The sequence below is a fragment of the Coenobita brevimanus genome, chromosome 25 (assembly GCF_032717465.1).
Source record: "Coenobita brevimanus isolate Jiangsu-jjx chromosome 25, ASM3271746v2, whole genome shotgun sequence".
Lineage (NCBI taxonomy): Eukaryota > Metazoa > Arthropoda > Malacostraca > Decapoda > Coenobitidae > Coenobita > Coenobita brevimanus.
The window spans coordinates 12,824,360-12,836,859 of record NC_136978.1 but is presented as its reverse complement, the minus strand read 5'-3'; the positions used below and the strand labels follow the sequence as shown (position 1 = coordinate 12,836,859).

The window sequence follows — 12,500 nt, the reverse complement described above, 5'->3', positions numbered from 1 at the left end:
CAGACAGAGACAGACAGACAGAGATGGGATGGCGGGGAGTATGTGTTTGAGTGATGAAAATAATTCTTGGGATGAAACCGGAAAGGTCACTGAGGGGAAAACTGATGGGGGAAAGGAGAAAGAAGAGGAATGAGGAGGAGGAGAATGATGGGAGAAGAGAGGGGAGAGGAAGGGAGGGATGAGAAAGGAGGAGGAGGAAAGAGGGGAAAATGGAAGAAATGTGAAAGAAATAATGAGGAGAAGAGGAGGAGGAGGAGGAGGAGGAGGAGGAGGAGGAGGAGAGAGAGAGAGAGAGAGAGAGAGAGAGAATGATGAACGATACCTTGGGGCGAAACTGGGTAAAGTAAGTGGAGAACCGAGAGAGAGAGAGAGAGAGAGAGAGAGGCAGTACCGGCATTTTATTATTAAATTTTCTTTATTTTTTCAAGGGGCATCAGTTATGTGGGTAGGCGACTTCCTGAATAAATCTTTTGCATTATTTCAAGTTATTCCATAAATTTCTTATCATCATTATTAGTGTCTCCTTTTCACCATACTCTTTTTAGTCTAACTTGGCCTAAAATCGCCATCTCTCCTTGACTCCTGAACAGCAACAAGAGTAACTAAAAGATGATGCTCGTCACGAAGAACTGCTATGGAAAGGATAAAGAGCCGTAGTCCTGTCCTCTGTCAGTCAGTTACGTGAAATATGCTGTAAAAGGTCGAATATCGGGAGCTAAGATGAACAGTGTGACAAAAAATACGTCTTTTCTTGTAAGCTGAGTCATTTTCCTACTCCCAATTTCACCAATAATTCTCACAATCGTCATCGTCACAGAGGCTTTCTTCTTCACTAATTTTTAAACTTTTAACTTTATTCAAACGCACTGGGAATAAAATTTTGGCTTACATTCCTGATAAGACTGCTTGTGAGGACGGAAAAGTAATGCATAGTGTGACTAATATGAAAGGTTTATCTATTTATTCACCTATCTATCTGTGTCTATCTATCTATCTATTACCAGACACTTTAATTCCGTATGGGGTGGCCACAAACAAATCACCTCCACGTCGCCCTGTCCTCTGCCATTTGGTTGCCCTTCCTCCTATTCATATTCCCCTCTTTCAGACCTCTCTCCAGTCCATCCCTCAATCTCGTTCTTGGTCTCCCCCTCCTCCTCTCCCCCCCCACCTCACTCACATACACTCTTCTAGTCAGTCTCTCATTTGCAGGATCTAATCGGTTCCTTTTTCCGCGTATAGAAAAATAATTTGGATTCTGGTGTATTCAGTGTAAAATAATCCCACAATTGGTAAAACTCCCTCTGCAGACTCATATAATTTGCAAATATGTGATGCTAGAGGGACGCCTTCATGTGGTGGCACCAATATAACAGGCGGCTCAACTGCCAGGTTACACACACGTCCCTCAACGACTTCCGTATCTCCCCAGAAGAGGATACTGAGCCTGTAGTCCAGTGGGTTCACATTTCAGATTACGCTGGTGCTACAGAAACAACATTAACTACTACTACTACTACTACTACTACTACTATTACTTCCACCACCACCACCACCACCACCACTACCACCACTACACCTACCACCAGTACCACATTCTTTCACACCCACACGTGCACCTCAAATCAAACGCCATAGATTAGTTTGAGGACACGTGATGAGCCGTGTGGCCCAGATGAATGAAATTCCTGATTTTATGAACCCCGTCGACCCAACAACTGACGTCTGTGCGTGGCTGACTGGAATATTAAATAAATTCAAGTAAACGGGGTATTTCAGCTTGACTTGTGATTTTGATTTGAAAATTAAGCTCTACAAATCTCAATATGACACGGGGTACGAGAAAATATGAGACAGCAAGGCGTACGGACACTGAAAAACGTTTAAGAACCAGAAGAACGTAAGTGAGGGGATGGCAGGGAGTAATAAAAAACTACAGAACGCCACGACAGCACATACCTTTGCCAACTCCAATAAACCTTATGATCTACTCCTGGAATTCCTCTTTCCTACCAGACGAATACTTGTACGAATTCAAACAGTCAACTAATTCTACGGTCATAGTTTGCCCTATTACACAACATCCGAGAGAACATACCTCCGGCAAAGCCAATAAAATGATGATTTATTCATGCATCCGGATCCGGGTCCATCTCAAAATGCAATCAACCCTTCCTTGACCGACTGCCCACCTATCCAACAATTTTCATTGAAATTCGATTACATTTTTTTTTTCTTTAGATATCTTGTACACAGAGGCTGACAAACATACACTGATGAACACATCCTCTCAGTTCAACTTCGTTGGCGGAGGTGAAAACATAAGAGTAAAAAAAGAAAAAAATAAAGAAAATAAAAGGAGGAAAGCAAACACGGAGAGAGAGAGAGAGAGAGAGAGAGAAAGCGAGGAAGAGAGGTAAGTGGATACAGAGTAAAGAGGAGGCTACTGAGAAGCGTATATTGGTTCCGAGAAAATGGGGAGGGAGGGGGTGTGAGAAAATGGAGGGGGGGGAAAGAATGGGGGGAGGGGGATAATGAAGGGGAAATGGGAAATTAATGTTTTTTATATGCGTCCCTTGCTTCGTTATTTTCGTCAACCTCTCTCTCTCTCTCTCTCTCTCTCTCTCTCCCACCCACTGAGGTATTAACGTCGGTGGGATAGAAAGGCCTATGAAAATTAACAACGATGATGATGATGATGATGATGATGATAATGATTTGCGGTTTGATGATAATGTTGTTGTTTTACTTGACGGTGATAAAGAGGAAGAATATATTGCAGGTTCTCAAGGCTATTTTGTCATTATAGGCAAAAAAAAGAAAAAAAAAAAAACTCACCAAAACTCTTTCGTTTGAGAGAGAGAGAGAGAGAGAGAGAGAGAGAGAGAGAGTGAACATGTCAGGGAATATGAAAATGTGAGAACGGATGTAAGAGTGAATTGTGAGAGTTGGTGTGAACTTGAGGGGATGAAGAAACAAGACCTTGTGTGTGTGTGTGTGTGTGTGTGTGTGTGTGTGTGTGTGTGTGTGTGTGTGTGTGTGTGTGTGTGTGTGTGTGTGTGTGTGTGTGTGTGTGTGTGTGTGTGGTGAAGTAATAAGGTGGTGTGAGAGAGGAAGACGAGGTTAGTGTTTGAGTAAGAGAGAAAGAATGAGAGCGAGAAGAGTGAAGATCTAAGAGTAAGTGATGATCTGAAAATGACGAATGTGAAGGAATTACGTGTGTGTGTGTGTGTGTGTGTGTGTGTGTGTGTGTGTGTGTGTGTGTGTGTGTGTGTGTGTGTGTGTGTGTGTGTAGGCGGTGAGATGGAGGGGTATAGATGAAAGGGATGATAAAATGCAGTTATAAGATAACACAACACTTGCGTGCACACACACACACACACACACACACACACACACACATTTCACAAATAACCATACCCAGAGCAAAACACACAATAACACCCCAACCATATACGGAAAGGAAATCAGGAGCAAAACCAAAACGTTGTAGTAGTAATAGTGGTAGTAGTAGTAGTAGTAGCAGCAGTGAACCCAGTGGACTCCAGGCAAACTTATCCTTCTCAAACAGTCCAATATCCTCCTTTCGGGGAATAGGGAGGGAAATGAGGAATACTTTATAACTGGGCAGTGGAGATACCAGGCTACATCAGTCCCACCACGTGAAGGCGTCTCTACAGCACCAGTAAAGCGTAAAACAGAAAAACAACTAAAACAATGAAAAGTAAAATAACAACTAAAAAAAACTTAAGTGCTCTTGTGTAACATCTGTGCAACCATTTGGGGCAAACACCTGATCAATAAGAGAGAGAGAGAGAGAGAGAGAGAATTATTGTGAGTTCGTTGACGTGTATGTGAAAATGTCAGCGTAAGAATGTGTGTGTGTGTGTGTGTGTGTGTGTGTGTGTGTGTGTGTGTGTGTGTGTGTGTGTGTGTGTGTGCCCTCATGACTGCCAGCTTCCTGGTTTGGTGACGTCATAAGCAATAATTACCGGCAGAAACGCACACCGTCTGATTATACCCGCACGCACGCACACACACACACACACACACACACACACACACACACACACACACACACACACTACTGACTTACTCACATGTGTAAATCATATGGAACAGAGAAATGAACAAAACCTGGTACATTTCCTCTACTTACATACCACCTGCATACCACCTCAACACACGTACACCCAACCACCCTACTACCACACACTACACCACACCTACCACACAAGCATCTGTTCCCCCTCCACCGCAATGACTACAAACCACATCAAAGCCACAGCACAGCACCACACCACACCAGAGCCGTCACGCCACACACAACCACATATCACCACCACACCATATCACATCACACGCCACCACCACACCACAACCACACCTTAAAACCACATCCCACCACCACACCACAACCACACCTTAAAACCACATCCCACCACCACACCACAACCACAAGCCACCACCACACCACAACCACAAGCCACCACCACTACACCACCACACCCCACCACCACACCACACCACTCCACAACCACACTCATTCTGAAGGCAAGGGAACATTTAACATGCAAATCTATACAGGTAACAGATCCTTCCATCTGTCTGTCTGTCTGATGTGATGTGGGACGGTAATTGCATGTGGTGTGGTGTCAGGGGGTTGTGTGGCGTGCTGTGGTGTAGTGTAGTGTAGTGCAGTGTAGTGTAGTGTAGTGTAGTGTGGTGTGGTGTGGTGTGGTGTGGTGTGAGGGAGTTGTGTGGTGTTGTCTTGTGTGAGTAGTCGTTAAAGTCTACGGGAGAGAAGCACCACCCATCCAAAAACTGTTAGCGCGAGACAAACGGACAGAGCCACTCCTGGAGATGCTCCCACATCCATAGAAAAGATGGGGTCGTTCTGAAGTAGTATGGATGACGCGTCGCCAAATAATACACATTTAAAGTAACAACGACGACAACAACAACAACAAGAGCAAGAACAAAATCAACAACGTCATTATCAGCACCACCATCATCACCATCATCATCATGATCATCGCCATCAAAATCATCACCACCACTACCAACACCACCCTCACTCCCACCACCACCATCATCATCATCATCACAACCCTCACCACCACCACCACCACCATCATCACCACCCTCACCTTCACCACCACCGTCATCACCACCACCACCGTCATCATCATCATCATTCTCATCACAACCCCAATCCTCAGGTAACAGACATGGTGAGGTAGAAATAAAAGAGAGAGAGAGAGAGAGAGAGAGAAATGGGAAACACGACAGACATAAAGTGTACAATTTTCTAACGACCCGCCTTGAGTGTGAGCAAAATGCAGTGAGAAACGAGAATGGCATGGATTTTTTTTTTATGTGTGTGTGTGTGTGTGTGTGTGAGAGAGAGAGAGAGAGAGAGAGAGAGAGAGAGAGAGAGAAAGGAGGGGCTAACAGTGTGGGTAACGGTGGCGGGGGAAGAGGAGGAGAAGATGTGCTGAGATGAAAGATATGAAAGGAGAGGAAAAGGATGGTGAGGATGAAGATGAGATTAGGAGACGCAAGAGATGAAGATGAGATTAGGAGACGCAAGAGATGAAGATGAGATTAGGAGACGCAAGAGATGAAGAGGTTAGGAGAGGCAAGAGATGAAGATGAGACTAGAAGAGGCAAGAGATGTAGATGGGACTAGGAGGGGCAAGAGATGAGGATGAGATTAGGAGATGCAAGAGATGAAGATGAGATTAGGAGAGGCAAGAGATGAAGATGAGATCAGGAAAGGCAAGAGATGAGGACAAGATTAGGAGAGGCAAGAGATGAGGATGAGATTAGGAGATGCAAGAGATGAAGATGAGATTAGAAGCAAGACATGAGGATGGGAATAAGAAGGGTGAGGAAGAGGAAAGACAGAAGTGGAAGAAGTAAAGGAGGACGAAAGGTAGAGGATGAGGAAGTAGCAGGGGAGAAAGACGAAAAAATGATGAGGAAGGAGAAGGGACGGAAATGAGGGGAGGAGGATGAGGAAGAACAAGGTAAGGAAGAGAGGAGGAGGAATATGAGGAGGCCCAGTCCCTCTTTCCTCCGGCCTTGAAGAAGACTGAGTGAGTCATGGAGATAAGATGGGAGGAGAAGGAGGAGGAGGAGGAGGAGGAGGTAATGGGGAAACATGTCCCTAAAGATACAGTCCACACACAGACACACACACACACACACACACACACACACACACACACACACACACACACACACACACACACACACACAGCACCAACACCGCCATCACACGTAAAATACCCCCAGTACTTACCGTTCAGGAGTAGCGTATTTAGCCAGCAGCCCTGCCCCACGGTACACACCACCAACACCACCGCCAGAGCCACCACACACACGCCCGCCATCACCACACCAACGCGACCCCAGTCCGTCAAGGTAAACATCTGCAGGTGAGGAGGGGGGGGAGAAACGTAATTAGTGTCCAGGTGAAAACATTACGTCATTTACATACTAATTACTTGGGGAAAAATGTTTAATGAGTTTGTAGATGAAAATATTAACACATTTACATATTCTTTTTACTTCAGTTTGGCCAAAATTTTCCATCCCTGCCTTAAATGCTGAGTCGTATTAACAAATTTTGCACTTGAATATCATCCTGGTCACGAAGAAGTGCTGTGGAAACGCTGTAGAGCCGTAGCATTTATTCTGGCACTGAGGTACGCGAAACAAGCTGCAAAAGTACGAAAATCTGGGCCAAGTTAAGGTGAAATGAGTATAGTTTCCTGCTGAATATATTAAAGGATGTTCATACTCTTAAAAATGTAAGTAATTAGTTTCCAGGTGAAATTAACAAGGCAATTACCTACTAATTACGAGGTCATTAGTGTCGATGTGCAACTCATAGGCCCGTATTCTCGTCGGTTATGGAAGTTCCCTAACACCTCTTCCTAAGCTATTTATTTTGCTTAAACCTTACTATCCTCGTCTATGTTAAGTCATTCTATTATCGCCATACTCTTCATAAAGCACAAAAGGATACTAACCAGCCATATCCAAAAATAAATCGCTGAGGAAGTGGTGTTGGGGAGAATACGAACCATAATCACTTCAGCATTGCATAGTTACGTCGGTATTACACAGCTACTCCACTATTACATAGTTACTTCGGTATTAGAGTCTCTTCGGTATTACAGTTACTTCGGTATTCCATAGTTACTTCGGTATTAGAGTCTCTTCGGTATTACAGTTACTTCGGTATTCCATAGTTACTACAGTATTACACAGCTACTTCCGCCACACAGTTATAAGAAGCTTGTGAGAAAGTGCTCCCCTTGAAGGAGTTACCGACTAATCCCGTCAATTCCATCGTTACCGGGATTTCTATATCTTTCGAACAGACGAATTGTGTTAACTTAGAACGACATCTAGACAGTTTTTACTCGAACTCAGCCCAGATTTTCGTCCTTCTGCAGCTTCTATCAGGTAGGTCAGCGGTAGAAAAGTGACAATGCTACTGCTCTACATCCTTTCCACAGCACTTCTTCGTTACTAGCAACATTCTCTCGTGTTGCTCTCTTGGTACAATTTAGCATTCAAGAGGGAGACAACAGATTTAGGACGTTTAGAGTATAGTAAAAATAGCAAGTGGGTTAGGAAAGCCATATCTAACCTGTCCAGTTCTAAAAGCAGTCCTATAGCCTACGCTGACTAAAATCGTCTGGAGATAGGAATAAGAAAATGCTGGGCCTGAAAGGGTTAAATTTCGTGGGATGCCTCAGCTGTTTAATTCTAGCTAGAGACGATTTTGTGTCATTGGGAAACCTATGGAGGCGTTGGGGATGATGATGATGATAATATATAATGATATATAATAATAATAATAATAATAATAATAATAAAGAAGAAGAAGAAGAAAAGGAAGGAGAAAAAAGAAAAGAAAGAGGAGGAGGAGGAGGAGGAGAGAGCGCTGCTCCCTCCCCCACACAACTTGAGGCATACATTACCTCAGCCACTCAATATTCAAAGCCTTCTCAGCCGACGCCCACGCCACCAAGATAACAAGGAACTAACCCGGCTGGCCACTGACCCCTACTGGCTGCGCATTGACCTCTACTGGCTGAGCATTGACCCCGGTTGAGCACTGATTCCGGCAGAGCATTGACCCCCTAATGGCTTTTGTTATTAACCGTAACTAGCTGACCATTGACGTCACCATCTCTTTCTCTCTCTCTCTCTCTCTCTCTCTCTCTCTCTCTCTCTCTCTCTCTGTATACCCATGTCTGTAACTCCCGATCTACTGTACAACTACGGTATACATACCTACAGCTGTATACATGAACACAGGTTAACTCTCCACCAAAACGTACACATAAACGTACATCCTAACATACATGAATACAAGGAAGTCAATTATCCTCAAGCACCAGGTACACATGACCGTAACTTACATGTATACAAAGATCAATAACACAGCCAACGCGCACACATGACGGTCTTTCCCAAAGTACATGTGCACATATTTCAACCTTCACTTACATTCAGTGACTCAACTAATACGTACACATGACCGGGGTTCCAACTTACACGTACACAGAGGTCATTACACACTACTCAAGCTGTTGGCATTTTACACACAATTTGCTGCTCCCTCCTCCACACACCCCACGTTACCCCATACCCCTATCCTCTCCATCCCCTCCCCCACCTGCCCCTCTCCACCCTCATCCCCTCCCTCACCTCTCCTCCCAACTCTTCTCCATCCCCACCCTCCAACACCTTCCCCTTCTCCACTCCTATCCAATCCCCTACCAACCCATCTTCACCCCATCCCCTCCCCCACCATCCCTTATCCACCCCCACCTTCCCCTCTCAATCCCCACCCCTCCCCCAATATCCCACCCCCATCCCCTCCCCCACCCCCCCCACTATCCCACCCCATCCCCTCCCTCACCACCCCTCCCCCACTATCCCACCCCCATCCCCTCCCTCACCATTCCTCCCCCACAATTCCACCCCCATCTCCTCCCTCACCATCCGTTCTCCACTATCCCATCCCTCACCACCCCTCCCCCACAATCCCACCCAATCCCCTCCCTCATCACCCCTCTCCCACTATCCCACCCCATCCCCTCCCTCACCACCACTATCCCACCCCCATCCCCTCCCTCACCACCCCACTCCATCCAATCCCCCTTTCGTCTCCCTACCCCACATTCCCCTAGGCACCCCCACCACCCCTAACCCCATGCCAACCTCCACCTACCCCCTCCACCCACCCCACTCTTCCTCCACTATAAACACTCCCCATTAAGGTGCTGGAGGGGGATAACTTCGCGTGGTGGCACTGATATGACATGACGGCTCCACTGCCTGGCTGTACGACCTTCCTTAACTACTTTCCTGTTGCCCAAAAGGAGGATGATGGGCAGAGGGGGTAATTTCAGCCTACAGTTCAATGGGTTCACATTAAGATGAGACTGGGGTTGCAGCTACTACTACTACTACTACTACTACTACTACTACTCCTTCTCCTACTACTACTAATACTGTACTACTAACAATAATAATAATAATAATAATAATAATAATAATAATAACATAATAATAATAATAATGGTAAATAATAATAGTACACGTTTGCATTCAGCTCATGAGAAACTTTTCTAACAGGAGGGGTTAACTACAGCCTTCATTAACCCCTTCATTACTAAAGATCCTTCCTACGCTGAATAAAATCGTCTGGAAATAGGAGGCATAAAAAATACGTCCTCGATGTGAAAGGGTTAATCGCCGCTTCCGAATCTAAAAATATTCTTCATTTTCTTTCTCCGGTCAATAAATTCTCCTCCTTCACTCTTATCTCCCCTTTCTTATCGCCTCCTTATCTTCCTTCCGTCTTCCCAGAACTAAAAATACTTGCCACTGATCTTGCTTTTTCTTCGTTCTATATTTTCTCATTCTCTCTCTCTCTTTATTATTGCTCTCCTTATTTCTCTTCTCATCTCCTTCACCCTGTCAAATCTCTTCCCCTCCTCCACTCTTTCTTCCTATCTTCAGTTTATCTCCCTTTCAGCTCTTTCTCCCTAATGTTACCTCTTCTCTTCTCTTCATTTCCTGCATCACCTCCACCATGTCAAATTTCTCCCTTCCTCTCCTTTCCATTCCTCTTTCTTCCTATCCTCACTCTATCTCCCTCTCATCTCTTTCTCCCTGTTACCCTCTTCTCTCCTCCTCCCCTCCTTCCCCCCACCACCTTCCCTTCCTTACCCACTTCTCCCCATCGCAGGCTAGGGGCTGTGTGGTCGCAGGTTCCATCCAGTCTGTTGCAGGGAAATTTGTGTGGATCTGTATTACCTACCACTGCGTTCTTAGCTCTTCTATATGCCCCCGCCCACAATTAAATAAAAAAAAAATCACAATACTTTTTTTTTACATTAACCTGGCCCATGTAAAAAAAAAAAAAAAGGAAAAAAAAAAGTTCTTTCACCTTAACATCGCCCATATAAAAAAATATATATTTCTTTCACCTTAACTTAGCCCACTATTATGCCGGAATATCTATCTATCTGTCTATCTACATATATAGATAGATAGATAGATAGATGAAAAGGTACAGTTACCACCGTGTTCACTTTTTTCTTTTCGGATGGCCCCACTGACACGACATAAAAGATACCCACTTAAGCCAGTCTGTCATCTGACGGAACTGGGTCAATCTTACAAACAGAATACTTGGTCGTGGTTGTGTGATATGTAATTAGTCTTAATCATGAGGCAGGACTGATCTCCTTGGTTACTTGTCTAAGTTACCCTGCAACGGGACTACAACTCACCATAAACTAAGCTGAAAAAGAGTTACGGATCTTTGAAAAAAAAAAAAAAAAAAAAAAAAAAAACACTATATTGCCATTAGATCTGGTGGTGATTACGAGATGGTGGGTCTTATAGTGTGTTTATTTTAACCTGACACGCACCTCCAACTCCTTCCAGCCCGACTGATGGTTAAGTATAGTCAGAATGGAGGACTGATTTGACTAGTAACCAAGGACACCTGTTCTTACCTCACAGTTATGGCTCATTTGATTTTATGCAACAACACACGAATCTGTGTAAGTGAGCCAGACACATCAGATACCAAACAGCCTATACTCTTTTCATTCTAACTCGGCACAAAATTACCATCCCTCCATCTCGAATTCTTAGTTGCAACAATAGAGTAACACTGGAATATGCTGTAAGTCATGAAGGAGTGATATGAAGATGATGTAGAGCCGTAGCATTGTGTTATTCTGCCACTGAACTACATGAAATAAGCTTCAAATGGACGAAAATCGGTGCCAATTTAAGATGAAAGAACTACAGTGCTGGGGTACAAGGTGACGTGTGATGGCTGCAGTGAATCAGCTCTTTGTTGGTGTGTCGTAGGTGGATTTTTGGATCACAGGTACGGGTGTCCTAGATTGGCATTCACATCGGTTTTGCAAGCTCCCTAACACCTCTTAGTGATTAATTTTTGGATACAGCTAGTTAATATAATTCTGTACGTTGTTTATAAAGAGTATGGCGATATTAGAATGATGTAACTAACACAGAAGAGGACAGCAAGGAGTAACAGGCAAAATAAATCACTTAGGAAAAGGTGTTAGGGAGCTTCCTTAATCGGCGAGCATACCGGCTCTAGTCTATATCCAGAGTCGAATACAATAAATAAATAAAATAAATAAATAAATCACCACTATAGTCAATTTCTTTTCATCCGCCGGAACCATGTCACTCTCATAAATTAAATACACTATCCTGGTTGCCTGAAATACAATGAGGTGTGGTAATACGGCTGCTTGGACACCTGTCATTAACCGAGCTGAAAGGGGTTAGGAATACCTGGGGTTTGAATTAGTGACCTATGACCTCTTCTCCCATAACATTATTTTCATCATCACCTCTTCAAAATCACCCTCTTTTCCTCATCCTCTGCCTTTTCTGTCTTTTAATCTATATCTATTTAATCTACCTAACTTGCTCCAACTCATACCCCCCTCTTACTCATATACCTCCCCACCCCATCCCTCCATCTCATCCTCGGTCCCCCTCTCCCTCTTCACCTGACTCACACAGCCTCCTAGTCAGTCTCTCATTCTCCATTCCCTTCAATCTTCACAAATTTTTTCTCTCCAACCCCCGAATTCCTCCCCACCCAACTCTCCTTCCCCCTCCAATCATCATTTCTCCCCAACTCTCAATTCCCCAACCACGTCTATGCTCTTTCAATTGCTTCCCCCATATCCTCCCTCCATAAATTCTTTCCATTCAATTTCCCTCCCCCTCCTCTCTCTCTCTCTCTCTCTCTCCTACACATGTTCCCCTTCTCTCAACCTCCCCTCCACTATACCGTTGCCTTATTACTGACATAGATAGACAGATACAGATAGAGAGACAGACAGACAGATAGATAAATAGATAGGTAGACAGACAGATACAGATAGACACAAACAGCTAAACAGATA

At 44.3% G+C, this 12,500-nt stretch overlaps 1 protein-coding gene across 1 annotated transcript in view; it reads right to left on the bottom strand.

The window, feature by feature from the left end:
* LOC145393776 (synaptotagmin-5-like) overlaps nt 1–12,500 on the bottom strand; it is a 160,482-nt gene that overhangs the window by 104,895 nt on the left and 43,087 nt on the right. The window contains exon 2 of the mRNA XM_080267826.1: nt 6,308–6,437. Coding sequence (XP_080123952.1) covers nt 6,308–6,437 — 130 coding nt within the window. The remainder of the gene's footprint in view (nt 1–6,307; nt 6,438–12,500) is intronic.